The 19,629-nt window shown below is 43.3% G+C and overlaps 1 protein-coding gene across 1 annotated transcript in view; it reads right to left on the reverse strand.

Annotated features, from left to right (window-relative positions):
* The window catches only part of LOC124287355 (transient receptor potential cation channel subfamily M member 4-like), a 39,717-nt gene extending 20,337 nt beyond the window's left edge, over positions 1-19,380 (reverse strand). Inside the window, exons 1-12 of the mRNA XM_046723859.1 lie at positions 19,048-19,380; positions 14,569-14,713; positions 12,222-12,313; positions 11,436-11,589; positions 9,603-9,798; positions 7,526-7,698; positions 7,168-7,354; positions 6,830-6,933; positions 5,252-5,349; positions 2,271-2,428; positions 519-632; positions 205-344 (exon numbers count right to left, since the gene is read on the reverse strand). Coding sequence (XP_046579815.1) covers positions 205-344; positions 519-632; positions 2,271-2,428; positions 5,252-5,349; positions 6,830-6,933; positions 7,168-7,354; positions 7,526-7,698; positions 9,603-9,798; positions 11,436-11,589; positions 12,222-12,313; positions 14,569-14,713; positions 19,048-19,067 — 1,581 coding nt within the window. The 5' untranslated portion in view covers positions 19,068-19,380. The remainder of the gene's footprint in view (positions 1-204; positions 345-518; positions 633-2,270; positions 2,429-5,251; positions 5,350-6,829; positions 6,934-7,167; positions 7,355-7,525; positions 7,699-9,602; positions 9,799-11,435; positions 11,590-12,221; positions 12,314-14,568; positions 14,714-19,047) is intronic.
* Between the last annotated feature and the right edge of the window lie 249 nt (positions 19,381-19,629).

Genomic DNA, 19,629 nt, shown 5'->3' on the forward strand with positions numbered 1-19,629 from the left:
TAGACACAGACCACCATTCCACAACACAGTACACCTACCCTGTTGTACAACTGACAGAACCTGCACTGGGTGAAGTGTTTGACTAGACACTGACCACCATTCCACAACACAGTACACCTAGCCTGCTGTACAACTGACAGAACCTGCACTGGGTGAAGTGTTTGACTAGACACAGACCAACATTCCACAACACAGTACACTTACCCTGTTGTACAGCTGACAGAACCTGCACTGGGTGAAGTGTTTGACCAGGCAGAGCTCTCCCTTCAAGATGGTGTCGACTGCATCTGAGCTATCATTCAACATGGCCTCGATCAGGAAGTCCATCTGCATGCTATCTGAACCTGGGAATACATCAGAACATTGACAACCTTCACGTCTTCTTTTCAGCTGACCAGCTGCCACTTTCTTAATCAATACATGTTTTTTAAAAGAATATCATGATGGAAAACATCAATAAATAGTTTCCGAATTAACTAACACAATGCAAAACCCTGCAATTGCTTCGTGAGACTCACCCAGAAAACACTCCTGCTGACTAGGCCTAGAACCAGTCCTGGTGGGGGCTACAGTCTTGGTGGCTGATGTTTGAAATGATTCCAGTAGCTTGTTCAACTGAGTCTCTTGTTTTCCTGAAACGAGGACATGAGTCACCAATAAACTGTAGATCTGTACGGCAGAGATATGAAGATGAAAAGATATGGCATAAAGCACTTCCACTTAATATTACTAACTTCTATAAGTGGCATGTTTAGAAGTTGGGGAATCAGATAAGGACAAAACTTTATGGATGTTCATCCATAATGTTTTGTCCTTATTTAATATTACTAGGCAATGTACCGCAGCATGAGTTAATGAGTGAATGGTTGTAATATACTTTCTTTAGCAATATCACAATATAACATATAAGTCTGCAACTCAACTATCCTGAAAACCTGCAAAACTTGCTTTGCAATGTACAACTCCATTGCATTTAAAAAAGTCCCTTGTTACCCTGGGGACGTGCATTATCATGCTGAAACATAAAATGGTTACAACCGCCATGTTGATCCATCATTATGAGTACAGCCGGACAAAGGATATTGTCTACAGAACGTTGAGTATTCAGATTGCTATAAACCACTACCATCTGGGATCGGAAGTTGGCACTGATAGCACACCAGATCATGACACCACCCCCCCTCCAAAACGATCATGTTCAAGGACACATTTTGGTGCAAGACTTTCTCCTTGACGTCGATAAATCCTTTGACATCCATCTGCAAAGGATACGTTAAACCTGGATTCATCTGAAAAAATGACATCTCGCTATGGCCTGTTGCCAAGATTGGCCCCATTAGCTGTCTGGCAAGTCTGTGGCGATGCAATATGGTTGGACCACGGTACGGGCGACTACACCAGATGTTGAAGGCAGCAAGGCATCCTCGCACCGTTTGGGCGCTGCCCAATTGTCCTCCTTGCAGTATCAGCAACTGTTTGGTACCGATTTTGCAAGCGTGAAACTCGGATATTATGGTGCTGTTGTCACAGATGGTGCACCAGGTCATGGACAATCAGCAACACTTCCGGTGGCTCGAGAACGTTGTCTGAGTTGACCAACAGTGGATGGATGGACATTAAAGTGCCTGGCAATCATCACATCTGAAGCACCTTGGCTGACCATACCGATTCTTGTGTCAAGCGTGGCATTTTTTTCAAAGTGACTGAGTTTCAAAATTCCTTGTGCTTTTAAAGGGCTAGGGTGCAGGTAATGCACGTGCGCAACGTGTTTCATGAATGTGGTTGTGTTTACGAGGAATGTCAAAGGTTCAGTTTTAAGCATTGAAGTTCATGTGAGAGTAATGCTCACCGCTCGTGACCCCTGCTTTACAATAAGTAACACTTGCTCTTGAATAAGTGACACCTGCTCCACAATAAGCAACACCTGCTCTGCAATAAGCAACACCTGCTCTGCAATAAGTGACACCTGCTCTGCAATAAGCAACACCTGCTCCAAATAAGTGACACCTGCTCTGCAATAGGCGACAGATGCTGCAATAAGCGACAGATGCTCCACAATAGGTGGCACCTGCTCTGCAATAAGCGACAGATGCTCCAAATAAGTGACACCTGCTCTGCAATAAGCGACACCTGCTCCAAATAAGTGACACCTGCTCTGCAATAGGCGACAGATGCTCCACAATAGGTGACACCTGCTCTGCAATAAACGACACCTGCTCCAAATAAGTGACACCTGCTCTGCAATAGGCGACAGATGCTCTGCAACCCACCTTTCAGAAGAGCCTGGCAGATGACCATGTCGAGGCCCTGCGTCTGATGGAAGGGATCGAAAACAGTCAGCAGGTTGTTGTGTTCCAATATATATCGAACTTTCTTCTCATCTTCCTCATCTATATCCTCCAACACTTTAGCTGGTTTCAGCTTGGACCTGTGAAGGGTTTAGTGTATAGTGTAGGGAGCATCACTATGACATGGCAGGAGAGCACCAGTATAAACATACCTTCTTCACATATTGTAAACCAAAAGTTTTTTAATCTGATTGATATTCGATTCACCGAAATTGCAAGACCATTTGCTGCATATTAATATGTACAAACATCGCACACGCCATTGTATTGTTGCGTCGTCAGCTGATGACATTTCACTGCTGTACCCGTACTCGATGTCAACAGAAACGTGTGTGGACCTTTTGGTTTACTTTTGTGTTTACAATGTCGATAAACATCATGTGTTGGCCAATTTCCGGGTCATATTGAGTATTTGAAGCACAGGAATATTTCATTTGAATGCTCCGGCTATTGCTGTCGGTTCCAAATGAATTCCTGTGCATCAAATACTCAATAACACCCGGAAACGATGTTTATCTCCTAAATGTACAACTAAAATATCCATGAGGTATACTCCATCAGACATATACATCATCTTGGTTGAGCCAGAAAAAGACATATTTTAATGAAGTGGATGCTTTTAGTCATTTAGAGTAGTCGATGGTTTTAGTCATTTATAGTTGTGGATGGTTTTTGTTGCCCTTAAGTACAAACATGTGTATTGTTTTCATAACTGACCCCGGAAACTGTCATAGTTAGGGGAGACCCATCCCTGACTGCCTCTGACCCATCCCTGACTGCCTCTGACCCTCCCCTCACTGCCTCTGACCCTCCCCTCACTGCCTCTGACCCACCCTTGACTGCCTCTGACCCACCCTTGACTGCCTCTGACCCATCCCTGACTGCCTCTGACCCTCCCCACTGCCTCTGACCCACCCTTGACTGCCTCTGACCCAACCTTGACTGCCTCTGGCCCACCCCTCACTGCTTCTGACCCATCCCTGACTGCCTCTGACCCACCCTTGACTGCCTCTGACCCACCCCTGACCCACGCTTGACTGCCTCTGACTCACCCCTGACCCATCCCTAAATGCCTCTCACCCACTCCTCACTGCTTCTAATCCACCCTTGACTGCCTCTGGACCACCCCTGACCCATCCCTGACTGCCTCTCACCCACCCCTGACTGCTTCTAACCCACCCCTCACTGCCTCTCACCCATCACTCACTGCTTCTGACCCAGCCCTGACTGCCTCTGACCCATCCCTGACTGCCTCTGACCCACCCTTGACTGCCTCTGAACCACCCCTGACTGCTTCTGTCCCATCCTTGACTGCCTCTGAACCACCTCTGACCCATCCCTGACTGCCTCTGACCCACCCTTGACTGCCTCTGAACCACCTCGACTGCCTCTGACCCACCCCTGACTGCTTCTGTCCCATCCCTGACTGCCTCTGACCCACCCCTGACTGCTTCTGTCCCATCCCTGACTGCCTCTGACCCACCCCTGACTGCTTCTGACCCATCTCTCACTGCCTCTGACCCATCCCTGACCGCCTCTCGCCCACACCTGACTGCCTCTCACCCACCCCTGACTGCTTCTGACCCACCCCTCACTGCCTCTGACCCATCCCTCACTGCTTCTGACCCATCCCTCACCTATCCCTCACTGCCTCTGACCCATGCCTGACTGCCTCTGACCTACCCCTGACTGCTTCTGTCCCATCCTTGACTGCCTCTGACCCACCCCTGGACCGCCTCCGTGGTGTAGTGGTTAGAGCGTCCTCCCAGAGAGCGGAAGGTCGCGGGTTCGATCCCCGACTGCGTCATACCAAAAGACGTAAAAAATATGGTACTTGTTGGTCCCTGTCTGGTGCTCGGCATTAATGGGTACAACAAGGACTGGTCAGCACGGAGTCAGTATAATGTGTCTGAGTGGGGTATTCATGCTTCACTGCGGCATGGTATCTCAGTGGGCTAGCACTATAAAACCAGCTTAAGTCTGGGCTAGTACAAGCAGCCGCACATACACACACACACACGCATGCACGTTGTCATATGAGCGAAATATTCTCAAGTACGACGTTAAACCCAATTTCACCTCACCTCACCTCACCTCTGACCCACCCCTGACTGCTTCTGACCCACCCCTCACTGCCTCTGACCCACCCCTGACTGCTTCTGACCCACCCCTCACCTATCCCTCACTGCCTCTGATCCATCCCTGACTGCCTCTGACCCACCCCTGACTTCTTCTGTCCCATCCCTGACTTGCTTCTGACCCATCCCAGACTGCTTCTGTCCCATCTTTGATTGCCTCTCACCCACCCCTGACTGCTTCTGTCCCACCCCTGACTACCTCTCACCCACCCCTGACTGCTTCTGTTTCTCCTCCCCTGACTGCCCACCCTATAGGCCCTTAGACACTTGTGTGCAAAATCGGAAGCAGATGAGGACATCGCTTCCAGCAACTGAAACTGATTATCCCTGATCTCTGGCTTACTAGGCAGAGCACAGTGTGTTTAACATTTAAGATATCATGAACTCTAGTTTCAGGCTCTTAGAGGATGTGTGTGGTAGTGTGTGGTCCTGTGCATAGAGCTCAGTTTATAATCAGTTGAAGTTTAGCAACGTTGGGCACACTCCTGAGAGTTTATCCTGCCCCACAACGAAGACAAGTGAGTTTGTTCAAAATTGCCTCTGTTCACCCAGCAGAAAATGGGTACCCGGTGGGATGTCATGTAACCATTAACCTTCTAGCGCTTCACAGGCAGCTTGGGATATCCAGGGTAATAATAACCAGATTGTTTGGGTGCTTCGAGCATGCATTGTGCACGGAGAAATGCGCATGATAAATAGACAATTATTATTATTATTATCATGTCCTGATTTCTTTGGGTAAGTAAATGTTTCAGGGCAGCATACCTTACAGCTATCTTGCCTGTCTGATCCAGAAACTTCTCAAGAATTATCTGTGCTAAAAAATAGTTTCTGGCAAGTTTGTCCGCATAACCACCAGTTCTCTAAAAGAGAGGAAAAAATTACAAACATGATGATGTGTAAAACAGGGAATCGTCCTGTGCTATAATACAGGTAACAGAAGTTACCTTATGGTGGTGCAATGGCTTCCATGGCTTCAATACTAAAGCAGTGTCATGACATCAATACTACAGTTGTGCCATGAGATCAATACAACAAGTCATGACATAAACACAACAAGCCATGGCATCAATACAACAAGCCATGGCATCAATACAACAAGTCATGACATAAATACAACAAGCCGAGGCATCAATACAACAAGCCATGGCATCAATACAACAAGTCATGACATAAATACAAGCCATGGCATCAATACAACAAGCCATGGCATAAATACAGGCCATGGCATCAATACAACAAGCCATGGCATAAACACAACAAGCCATGGCATCAATACAACAAGCCATGGCATAAATACAACAAGTCATGACATAAATACAACAAGCCATGGCATCAAAACAACAAGCCATGGCATAAATACAACAAGCCATGGCATCAATACAACAAGTCATGACATAAATACAATAAGCCATGGCATCAATACAACAAGCCATGGCATAAATACAACAAGCCATGGCATCAATACAACAAGCCATGGCATAAACACAACAAGCCATGGCATCAATACAACAAGCCATGGCATAAATACAACAAGTCATGACATAAATACAACAAGCCATGGCATCAAAACAACAAGCCATGGCATAAATACAACAAGCCATGGCATCAATACAACAAGTCATGACATAAATACAATAAGCCATGGCATCAATACAACAAGCCATGGCATAAATACAACAAGCCATGGCATCAATACAACAAGCCATGGCATCAATACTACAGTCATGTAATGACATAAATACAACAAGCCATGGCATCAAAACAACAAGTCATGACATAAATACAACAAGCCATGGCATCAATACAACAAGCCATGGCATAAAAAAAAACAAGTCATGGCATCGATACTACAGTCATGTAATGACATAAATACAACAAGCCATGGTATCAATACAATAAGCCATGGTATCAATACAATAAGCCATGGTATCAATACAATAAGCCATGGTATCAATACAATAAGCCATGGCATCAAATACAATAAGCCATGGTATCAATACAACAAGCCATGGCATCAAATACAATAAGCCATGGTATCAATACAAGCCATGGCATCAATACAATAAGCCATGGTATCAATACAATAAGCCATGGTATCAATACAACAAGCCATGGTATCAATACAACAAGCCATGGTATCAATACAATAAGCCATGGTATCAATACAATAAGCCATGGCATCAAATACAATAAGCCATGGTATCAATACTACAGTCATGTCATGGCATAAATATAACAAGTCATGGCATCAATACTACAGTACCAAACTGTTCACTCATCTTACCAAAGTGTTCACTCATCATACCAAAAGGAATCAATTCTGCATCTGTAAAAGCCTACCTGTATGATGATAACAGGGTGTCCGGTCTTGATGGCCTTGTACACCCGGTGCAGTGCCACAGCTCCACCATTGATCAGAACATACACACTCACAGCATCTTCACCTGCAGGGGAAATCAGGGTCTGTAGCTCACCCATGATGCTTTTCATAACAATATTGTAAAGTTTCCAGAAACTTCTAGTATTTCCCACTGAAACTAGTTTCCAGAAAACTGTTTTAACTGCTTGTTTTAACAAGACATCCCACCCCATTTAAGACATATCACTTATAAATGCTGTTCAAAAACTTATAGCAGTTTTAGACTCCTCCTGTGACTGTATGTTTCAAATGAACTTACTCATGTGATCTAGAATGTTTTTGATATTTTTCCTGAAAGAGCATGCATGTTTTGTGCTGGATAAAGTTGGTGTTGGACTGATGACACCATCATCAAAAAGCAGATAATGACTGAAGAAGGGGGATAACTCTTCCCCCAACACATTCTCTTCCTCCCTCTGCCCCGGCTTTATCACTTGAACCTGCTCCTAAGTTGAAGGAAAAGAAATATTCAAATTATTCCAAACATCAGTCTTATAGCGTGTTCATAAAATATTAGTGTGAGATAAAATGATTGCCTGGGATATTTTTAAAGTTTGATCATTTGAGAATATCTCTTTATCCATTTTTGATAATTCATATAAATATCATAGTCTTGCCGATGACGGTCCAGTTAACTTTGACCTCTCTGCATCTGCAAGGCGTCCCCAAGGTGCACAAGCCAGACGGAACACCTCAGCATGGAAAACTGGGTTGCTGCATAGTTTTGTCAGGACAGTGTGGATGTGACGCGACATGCCTGTCTTCATGCCTGTTGAGCTGATAAACAACTCTGAAAACCAATTTGAGGATCAATCAATGTTCTGAAACACTGGGAGTACACCTTCCTAATAGAGTACAAAATCTAGTACCTTCAAGTCCCCACATGTATTTGGAGATTAAAAATATCTTGTGACAGTGATAAATCCAACAAAGATCACCCCACCTCCCTTCTCCAACCCCAGCTATATCTCCAACCCCAGCTATAACCCCAACCCTATAACCCCAACCCCATCTCCAACCCTATAAGACCAACCCCATCTCCAACCCTATAACCCCGACCCCATCTCCAAGCCTATAACCCCGACCCCATCTCCAACCCTATAACCCCAACCCCATCTCAACCCTATAAGACCAACCCCATCTCCAACCCTATAAGACCAACCCCATCTCCAACCCTATAACCCCAAACCCCATCTCCAACCCTATAAGACCAACCCCATCTCCAACCCTATAAGACCAACCCCATCTCCAACCCTTTAACCCCAACCCCATCTCCAACCCTATAAGACCAACCCCATCTCCAACCCTTTAACCCTAACCCAATCTCCAACCCTATAACCCCAACCCCATCTCCAACCTTATAAGACCAACCCCATCTCCAACCCTATAAGACCAACCTCATCACCAACCCTATAACTCAACCCTCCAACCCTATAAGACCAACCCCATCTCCAACCCTATAAGACCAACATCTCCCCCATCCCCAACCCCAACCCTATAACCAGCCCCCCATCTCAACTCTATAAGACTAACCCCATCTCCAACCCTATAAGACCAACCCCATCTCCAACCCTATAACCCCAACCCTATATCCAGCCCTATAAGATAACCCCATCTCCAACCCTATAAGACCAACTATAGAGACCAACCCCATCTCCAACCCTATAACCCCATCTCAACTCTATAAGACCAACCCCATCTCCAACCCTATAAGACCAACCCCATCTCCAACCCTATAACCCCAACCCTATATCCAGCCCTATAAGACCAACCCTATCTCCAACCCTATAAGACCAGCCCCATCTCAACTCTATAAGACCAACCCGGTCTCCAAACCTATAACCCCAACCCCATCTCCAGCCCTATAAGACCAACCCCATCTCCAACCCTATAAGACCAACCCCATCTCCAACCCTATAACCCCATCTCCAACCCCATCTAAAACCCCATAAGACCAACCCCATCTCCAACCCTATAAGACCAACCCCATCTCAACTCTATAAGACCAACCCCATCTCCAACCCTATAACCCCATCTCCAACCCTATAAGACCAACCCCTATCTCAACTCTATAAGACCAACCCCATCTCCAACCCTATAACCCCATATAACCCCATCTCCAACCCTATAAGACCAACCCCATCTCAACTCTATAAGACCAACCCCATCTCCAACCCTATAACCCCATCTCCAACCCTATAAGACCAACCCCATCTCCAACCCTATAAGACCAACCCCATCTCCAACCCTATAACCCCAACCCTATCTCCAGCCCTATAAGACCAACCCTATCTCCAACCCTATAAGACCAACCCCATCTCCAACCCTATAACCCCAACCCTATCTCCAGCCCTATAAGACCAACCCTATTCTCACCAACCCTATCTCCAACCCTATAAGACCAACCCCATCTCCAACCCTATAAGACCAACCCCATCTCCAACCCTATAAGACCAACCCCATCTCAACCCTATAAGACCAACCCCATCTCCAACCCTATAAGACCAACCCCATCTCCCCAAACCCAATCCCCAGGCCCAACAATATCTTCATCCCAGCTATAACCCCATCTCCAGCTCAAATGACCAACCCCCATCAACAGCCCTAACTCCATCTCCAGGTCCAATGGCCAACCCCATCCACCCACCCCAAGCCCATCTCCAACACAAGAATATACAATGTTCAGTGGCGTACTGGTCTTCAGTGCGAGAGTTTTGAGTCCACTCTCGAGTCTCTCCTGCAGCTGTGTCTGTTGACTGGCTGTCAGGTCGTCGTCACCCTGTTGGAAGTCCAGGAAGTGGATGTAGAGGTTGTAATGAGAGAGATGCAGGATGTTGCCAAGGAGATATTGCAACTTCTCCTCTTTGGTTTCAAAATCCAGGCGCAAATACTTGAAAGAGAAAGAAGGGTCTGGAGCTCACTTTTAAACTTTTTATGTGCAAGCAATTTAAAATTCAAATAAAAGGTATATTCATTATATTTTTTATTCTTTGAATAATACACCTTCACTTTTACACTGTATTAGTGCCAATACTTAACAAAATCCTTTTTTCCCATGATATAACCAGATATACACTGGCTAAAGTCTGGTTTTAATGTTTTTTTCTGAACATACAAATTTTCATACAGAGGTATCTTAAAGGTCACATGCAACCAAAAAATCAAACATAATTAAAACACAATTATCACTTATTTATGACATATAATATACATTGCTGGTTATTAAAAAACATATAAACAAAATTATAAGCGTACAATCGCACATCAAAAGTGCAATATTGTGTACTTGGGTTTACTTCCCAAGAAACGAAGCAGCCGGGATACCGAACCCAGTCAGAGCGGGTGGGTGTGCACTCAAGTGTAACGGCTGGTTCATTTGCAGATGCCCTCACGGCTCATTGTGTGTGTATATATAGAGATGATGGGTTTTGTAAATACATGCTCATTTTTTGAGTATAACATTTTGCAATCAACAGACATCATAACATGTCATGTGTTCAAGTATCACACCTGCCTGTCTGTGTAATTACATAATGTGACAGAGACCGAACTCGGGCTGTAAATCAATGCGTTTTGTTTATGGTGTATAGCCTGATTGGTGTTAAGTTCAAATTGCATGTGGTCAGTGATCGCAGTTGTGTATTGAATATTGTCATTAGCAGACAGGCAGGCAGACACACAGGTGTCAATAAAACAAGACATTGAGTTTTGTCTGTGACAACGACATATCTATATCACAGTTAGAAATTCTGTCAACGCTAAATAATGACTTTGCTTTTAAGTATCAAACTGAGAAAGTGACTCGGTAAGAAGAACGTGTGGTCAAATAGACAAATGAAATTATAGAAACAGTTTATTTACTGTCATAACACATAAAAAGCTCTCGCCTGTGAGATATCAACAAAACATTAGGAAAATAGCTCACACCAAAGCCTTCACCGAGTATTCAACGGACAGCCCGCTTCCAAGTTACCGAACCTAAAGCGCAGCCCAGCTGTTGAAACCAGTTTTCCCCCGAAAAGTCGGGGGAAAATTAGTGAATCTGCAGAATCAGAATCTGCAAAGTTGTGTTTTACGTTGCATGTGACCTTTAACATTTGGTTTAACAAAAAAGTTGAATCTGACAATTAAACTGATCTGTTTGATTGGCATTTTAGAAGTTGATGGATAATAGAAAAGTATAATACTTTATGGATAACAACTTCTTTATTTGATATGATGCGACGTTTCGTATAGCTTCTTATATCGTTGTCAAGCACTCTTGCTTGACAACGGAGCACTCTTGCTTGACAACGGTATAAGAAGCTATAGTCATCCATAAAGTATTATACTTTTCTACTGACAATTAAAGCCAGGTTTTGTGCCATTACTAAAAGACAAATAACACTTTCAATGCTGAATGTCAGCATCTGAACACACCTAGAACTATAACTTGATGTTTGATCCCTTTAAGTCATTTCTACCCCAAAACATAATGAAATGAATGCTGAATTCCTCTTTCCATGAAAGCATCAAATGCCATCTCACCCAAGAGTCAAGGTCATCGTCTTGGAACTGTATCCTGCCAATAGCATCAGTTTTCGACCTTCTGATATTGGTGTTTCTGTTCCACTGAGGTTTAGAATCCTTTTCATCCAGACTCACGGCATGATCCCTTGCTTCTAGACCACAGTGGCACAGGCTGAAGTGATATCATTAGGACAATAACTTCCTGTGTCTCTGAATATTAATCTCTGGACAATAAGCAGCTCTCAAAGAAACAGCTGAATGGATGGTGGCAATCAGAACCCTCTGATTGTCCAATCAGAATTGCATGTATTCCACATTCATGAGAGAGAGATGGAGAGAGAGAGAGAGTATTCTAGAGAGAGAGAGAGAGAGAGAGAGAGAGAGAGCAATTCCAGAGAGAGAATAATAATAATGCTAAGTTTTGCACCTAGGATCCAACTCAATGCTGTTCTCTGAGAGTTACATTAATTACCCTGCACCTAGGAACTACACTTTCAAAGCAGCTTACTAAGCGCTTTGCGCGACTGTATAGGTCCATACATCCGCTTCTCAGGTACCCATTTTAAACAGCTGGGTGGACTGAGTGCAATGTGGGCGAAGTGCCTTGCCCCCTTAATGACACAACACAGTAGGAGACCCAGGTCACATATTTTGGTGTCTCTCCCGGGATCACGGAAGAGAACTTGGAAGACCACAATGGTCAATGAACATCACTCCATAACATAACCTTGAAGGAATCTCTGATTCTAAGACATCTTTTTCAGTGGTATCCACAAACAATAATCTGTGTAAAGCATGGTTTACCTGTTGTTATCTGGACTGGCCACAAACCCAACACACTCGCACTTCTCTAGCTGCTGTAGCCACACCTCGTCTGTGGAACCTGCTGCTATGTTCTAGAAAAAATACCATCCAGAATAACTCAAAGGAAACATCATGTGTCCAAGCATTATCAGTTGCTCAAAACCAAATGCCTGGTTGATTTATTTCATGTCATCTGGTCATGATGACACTTGTCATCAGGGCATGATGGCACATGTCATCTGGGCACAATGACACATACTTTATGGGCACAAAGACTCATGGCATAAGGACAAAATGACACGTCATAAGGACACAATGATTCATGTCATCTGGACACAATGACTCATGTCATCTGGGCACAATGACACATGTCATCTGGACACAATCACTCATGTCATCTGGGCACAATCACTCATGTCATCTGGGCACAATGACTCATGTCATCTGGACACAATGACTCATGTCATCTGGGCACAATGACTCATGTCATCTGGACACAATGACTCATGTCATCTGACTCATGTCATCTGGACACAATGACTCATGTCATCTGGGCACAATGACTCATGTCATCTGACTCATGTCATCTGGACACAATGACTCATGTCATCTGGACACAATGACTCATGTCATCTGACTCATGTCATCTGGACACAATGACTCATGTCATCTGGGCACAATGACTCATGTCATCTGGGCACAATGACACATGTCATCTGGGCACAATGACTCATGTCATCTGGACACAATGACTCATGTCATCTGGGCACAATCACTCATATCATCTGGGCACAATCGCTCATATCATCTGGGCACAATGACTCATGTCATCTGGACACAATGACTCATGTCATCTGGGCACAATCACTCATGTCATCTGGGCACAATCACTCATATCATCTGGGCACAATCACTCATATCATCTGGGCCAAAATCACTCATGTCATCTGGACACAATCACTCATGTCGTCTGGGCACAATGACTCATGTTGTCTGGACACAATCACTCATGTCGTCTTGGCACAATGACTCATGTCATCTGAGCATGATGACCTACAGTCCGTCGTGTCATGTTTTGTTACATTCAAATATACTGAGTCAAAAAAGAAACTTCACAAAATGTAATTTGAAAAATAATGAATAATTTTTTTCTGATGATACATCTATGTATCCGAAATGGGATCCCTATCTTTCGACTCTAGAAAAACGTTAGCAAAACCAACTCAAACCCATCCATTCATCGTGCAAATGACGTTAGTGCCAAATCAGGTTTTGCACGTGCAGTCGATCACGTGATCTTCGCATCCAAGTTTTCTTCATATGCACGTGTTTGCATTGGCCTCAAGAATTGGCACCAATTCAAAATCAGTTGCGGGCTGCCAATCTCCATTCACGACGTCCATATCGTCGGCCAATATTGACGCCGTTTCATCAACGTCAACGTCTGCTGTGGGCCCAACGTCACCTCCAATGGACCCAGAGAGACTGGAATCGGGTCGTCTTTAGCGATGAATCCAGGTTTACCCTCAGATTTGCGGACGGCAGGCATAGAGTCTCGAGACTACGTCGTGAACGGTATGCCCAATGTTGTGTACAGGAAGTCGACAGATTCGGGGGCGGAAGTTGCATGGTGTGGGGTGCTTTCTGTTGGAACAACTGTTCCCGACTTCTGGTCATCCGTGGAAACCTCACAGCTGCTGCTTACCGCAACCAGGTGCTCACCCCTGAACTCGTTCCTTTCATGGCGGCTCATGGCCCAGGTCTACAGTTCCAGCATGATAATGCTCTGCCGCATACCGTGATCTTGACACGAAATTTCCCCTGACCTTAATCCAATAGAGCATGTTTAAGATGCACTTGGGAGAAGGCTTCGTGGCCTTAGGAACTAACCTCAGAATTTGCAGGAACTTGGCGCTGCCTTGCAAGAGCAATTGCTCAGAATCCCCAACCACGTGTTCACAAGCATCAGGCAGTCGATGAGGAGACGATGTTTGGCAGTGGTGAATGCGCGGGGTGGCCATACATGATATTGAACTGAGAAATTTTGCATTTTTATTCTTGTGACTTGACATTCTGTATACCCATGTTTTGGAACGGCGGTGTAGCCTTATGGAACTGATTATGGCACTGTCAGTGTATCGAGTACATCACACAGATCTCAGCAATGAAATAATAACAATTTAATAAATTTTACCATCTCTTGTTGTTTTATAGTGCCCTGAAGAAAGAATGTGAAGTTTCTTTTTTGACTCAGTATATATGGGGGGCAGCCTGCACACCAACATGGGATATTTACCCGGGGTAGGTTCATCCAACACTATAAGAATGATATACCTGTGGTACTTACAGTGCTCCAGTCATTAGTCTTTGATTCCGATAAACTTCTTGACATTCCCTTCTCACCAATGTCATTTGCAACTTTATTGTCATCATCTTCATCATCATCATCATCATCAGAGCTCCACACAACGTCACAAGTCAGGAACTGAACGCTGTGTAAAATAGGCATATCACATTTTTCCCCATTAAACAGTATGGATGGTAAACAGAGTTATGATAAACATATCTGAATTTTGTCACTGTCAGTCTAGGATTTTGTTCAGATAAGGCAAGTACAGCAGGCTAAACATTTCTTACAAGACAGGTCCTGTGGAAACTAAACAGAGTTCTGTTGTACCTTTAAGTGTGGTGATTTAGAAACTGAAACACAAAATTAGGAGTAAGCTGTTCTCAAAAACATAACCTTAAAACTGTACAAAGTATCTTCTGTATTTCCTGAAGTAACGTTTTCACTTGAACTAACTAGGTTCAGATTATTCATAGTACTAAACTACTGGTTAACAGCAGAAGTCAGCAGCCCTAAGTAGACACTATGGAGCAATGACAGTCTGACAGTGGAACACCACTGAAATAATCATGACTCATTTTACTAGAAAAAACAAAAATGTCATTGCATGATCTTGATAAGAGCAGATCTAGAAGTACGAGGGACTATCAAAAGGTTTGAGCCTAAAATACTTCTGATATGTGCATAATAAAAATAACTGTATGATACTGAAGAATGGTTTATATCATTCACATAAACATAATATTGACATACACGTCGCTAGTTTCCGGTCATGTGACATCTAATCACACGTACCCCTGTTGAAACGTCAGAAATAGATAAACTTGAGTACAGGCCTGGAGACGAAGCCTGGAAAAAGATCTGAGGGAAGGCGGCTTAACCTGGGAGGCTACCAAGAGCATAGCCACTGACCGGCAAGCATGGAGGACAACTGTTGAGGCCCTATGCTCCCCAAGGAGTAAAGAGGACTACAGTCTGTTTGACTAGAAAGTGTCCCCATGATTTGCTAAATATATCAGTTTAGAAAGGTATAGTTAATAAATATTACGAGGCAAGATGTTCATGAATAACTTATACCAGTCTGCTTATACCCAAACACCTTTTCATCTATTAGAAATTGTCATGCATCACAAAAAAAGTTGTTTAACAAACTATCATCAGCACACTGCAGGGCGGGCATTGTCCTGTTGGAAGGTTAACCCAGTGCCATGACGTTTCAGAAAAGGAATTGCCACAGGTCGAAGTATCTGATCCCTGTAGCCCACACCTGTTAAGTTGCCCTGAACAATCACCAAAGGAGTTATTTGGCGTGCTGTTATTCCACCCCAAATCATCACGGAACCACCACCAAAGCGATTCCTCTCCAAGACACAGGCCTGTGCATAACGTTCTCCCACGCGTCTATAGGCACGTTGACATCCATCACTATGGGAAATGTTAAACCTGGACTCATCTGTAAAAACAACATTTCTCCACCAAAACAAGGGTCTGCGGACATGATTTCGGCACCACATTCGGCGAGCTTGTCGATGACGTTGTGTCAGGATAGGCAGTATGGCGGGACGTCTTGGTCTGATCCCGTGATGACGTAAACGTTGTCGAACTGTGTTGGGGTGGATACGGCGAAGTCCTGGGATGCTTCGGGCAGTTATCACTGCAGTCTGAAACCTGTGGCGAAGATGGGTCACCCTTATCCATCTGTCCTGTCTTGGCGTTGTTTCACGTGGACGTCCAGAATGTGGCCGATCGATGTTCTGGCTGTTCTGGTAGCGTCTCACCAGTGCAGAAATGGTGTTCCGGTGGCAGTGGAAATGTGCATCCACTTGTCGTTGAGACATTCCCCCACGGACCATCCCAATGGCCTCATGACGTTGTGCAGACGTGAGCCTTGGCATGCTATGCGTTTCAATAGCCGTTTAATTTTTTGAACGATTGCAAGGGCAGGGGTTGAGCTTTCCAAAGTGACAGTATTGTGTGGCATTCATTTGCTCTGTTTCTCTTTCCCGGAATGCACGTGCAACAACATATTGCACGTCTCAAGGACGAACCCACTGACGTCACGGAACGTGGCACGTGCATGCATGTTGGATACATGTCACTAATCTCTGAGTTTAAATCCTTATGTGTCTACACAGGTTTGATAAATTTAGATTTAAATTTTTGTATGCACAGTTTCTTTATGTGCCTAGTATATTTAGCAATTCATGGGGACACTTTCTAGTCAAACAGACTGTAAGTCAGGTAAGTCACAGAGCAGTCATAAAGTTATTGGTCCTTGATGGCCACCCAGCGATTGACAGCAGTATGAGTACCCATGGGACTCAGTATTCCTGAGCCTGATTCTAGACTTGCTTCATTTAGAGCTTTAGCATTGTAGAAAGGGGCTAGGCAGTTCAAGCACTGTGAGACAGGCTAACACTACACATACTGATCAAAATATTTCTTGTATTTGATTTTTTACACAGCACATATCCAAAGAAAATTATCAACAATGACTGGAAGATTCTATAATAATATAGATCATTTGTAATGCGCTTGACTCCACAACACTTGGCCATGCTCTAAGCACAAACACAAGACTGTCAATAGCAAAGAAAAAGGAATGTCTTTAGATGAGATTTAAAACTTGAGAGAGTTGGAGCAGATTTGATGTCTGTAGGGAGAGAGTTCCACAAGAAAGCAGCTGAATGTTTGAAGGATCTATGTCCGAAAGTTTTGAGTTTATATGGAGGCACAACAAGAAGTGATTGATCGGCAGATCTGAGATTCCTCGGTGGGACGTAGGGTGAGACAAGGGCTTGGAGATAGAGTGGAGCAGTTCCATTTAGTACTTGATAAGTTAGAGTTAAAATCTTAAACTCTATTCTTTCTCTGAATATTCTTTCTATGTGAAATCATTGTCACCAAAAATTGTAATACATAAACTTTAAAATGTTCATAAATACAGAAAGTTGGCTTAAGTGAAGCTATCAAGTATCAGCTTTCACAGGTTTTATACTTATAGGGGATGTCAAATAGACATAAATCTATTTCTCTTTTCCTTGAAGGGCATTTAGAAGTGTATACATAAGAAAAGCAAGATTTATGGATGTCAGCTTCTTTATTGTTATAACATGACATTTTGGAGCGTATGTTTGCTCCTTCCAATTGAAGGAGCAAGCATACGCTCCGAAACGTCGTGTTATTAACAATAAAGAAGTTGACATCCATAAATCTTGTTTTTCTTATTTCTCTTTTGTGGAGAGGTGAAGTGAATCTCTGTCTGCAGGAACAATCTGACCATAACCATAACCGGATAAGATACAGCAGTTGTTATCATTTTCAGTTTGCCACAGTACTTTCACTGAAAATATGTTACTGAACAAACGCCAGACTGAACTTACAGGATGTCACTCATACATATACTATATCAGTTGCCATAAGCAGGGCTCAAAACATTTAAAATCTGATATGAACTTTTCACGAGTCCTTCTAAATTTGTACTTGCCCTATAAGATCATGCATTACAATGAATATAAATTTAAATTATTTAATTTCAAAGCCTTTGCTTGGAATAAAGCTACAATAAACATTACTTACTTTGTCTTGGTTCAAAAACTTTGACAAAATTGAATTTGTTCACCATTTAAGATAGCTGAATTTCAAGGAAAAAGAAAAATGTTTCTTTTGGGTCAGAAAACGTACAGGTACTCGTCCACAGTAGGACGAGCACATTATGTTTTTCACTTGCCCGAAACAAATGTTACTCGTCAATACGAGCGGACGAGTTGAATTTTCGAGCCCTGCACAAGAGATATAGGTCACTGTACAGAGGAGGGTGGTCTTGATGATTGAAGTGATGGATGGCTCACTGTGGCTATGATTCATGCGTCTTGACTTGTGGCTGTATGTGTGCATGAGTTGGTCTTAGCTTGGATATATTAATTATCTACTGTTTCAGCTATTGTTGATTTTTTGTTGCCTTTAAATAAGATAACTCCCCCAAATACAAGCATTTCAAGGAAGTTATACCACGATTCAACATAAAATTAATTCGTTCTTGTTGTATGAACATGATGCAAGCTTTTGTGAGTTATGTAAAGCACACAGATGTTAAAAATAATTATTTCCAATGATGTTTGACTTTCTTAACCATCCACTGGGCCATCAGTGTCCACTGCTGTGATGTATATATATATGATAACAATACCAGCACACTAAGAGGCAGGGTTAATACATACACATAAGTATATATACATTTTTTTATTTAATGTTTATATTTTTAAACCTAATATTTGTTCAACATAAAATGACAAGGTGCTGAAGAAGTTCAAGATAAAAGTGTGATCATGCAGAGACTTTGCCGTTTGAGGTATGTGCTGACTTGCTCAGTGGTTGGGAGCCAGTGTCCAGTCTAGGTCAGGGGTAGTATTTATGCAGTAATGTCGGCCTGGTGATACTGAGAGGTCGTGTAATCAGTGGATGTGACTATAAACGTACCTTCTACTGTCGAATGTCATGTTGACCGCAACAACAACAACCGGTTACACCGAGAACTCTGTTGACCTCACGATCTCATCAACACGTCCGTTCTCCACAACCACACATCTCCTCGACCTTCGTCCAATTTTGTGGTTTCTGTGAAATATAGTACCTTACAGAAACACCCTGCGCGTGCTTTGAAATGCCGTTCAGTTCTTTTTCCATATATCCATGACTTAAAGTTCGTTCATCGACAGATTGTGACAGCTGCACTTCCAAGTTCAATAGTGTGACGCGTTTCATCAACTTCAAACATAACCTTTGGTGAAATGTGATTCACACTGGATGACGAAAATCGCTGTAGGGAGTTTTCAATTCTAGACTTACTCAGTCTCTACTATGAATAAAAACAATCCCAGGTCATCTCAATCTGTTATATTTCTTGTCTCCAGCCTCAACGAGCAGGAAAGCTGGAGTGTGGGAAAAAACCAAAAAACGAAATTTAAAAAAGGAAATTTCCTCTAGTTGTGTAATATATTTTGTGAAATCTAACAAGCAAATTTAATAAACGGCAGTTACTATGGAAGTAGGGGTATTTTC

This window comes from Haliotis rubra, unplaced genomic scaffold (genome assembly GCF_003918875.1).
Source record: "Haliotis rubra isolate DU_JTF1 unplaced genomic scaffold, ASM391887v1 Scf40, whole genome shotgun sequence".
In the NCBI taxonomy this organism is placed as follows: domain Eukaryota; kingdom Metazoa; phylum Mollusca; class Gastropoda; order Lepetellida; family Haliotidae; genus Haliotis; species Haliotis rubra.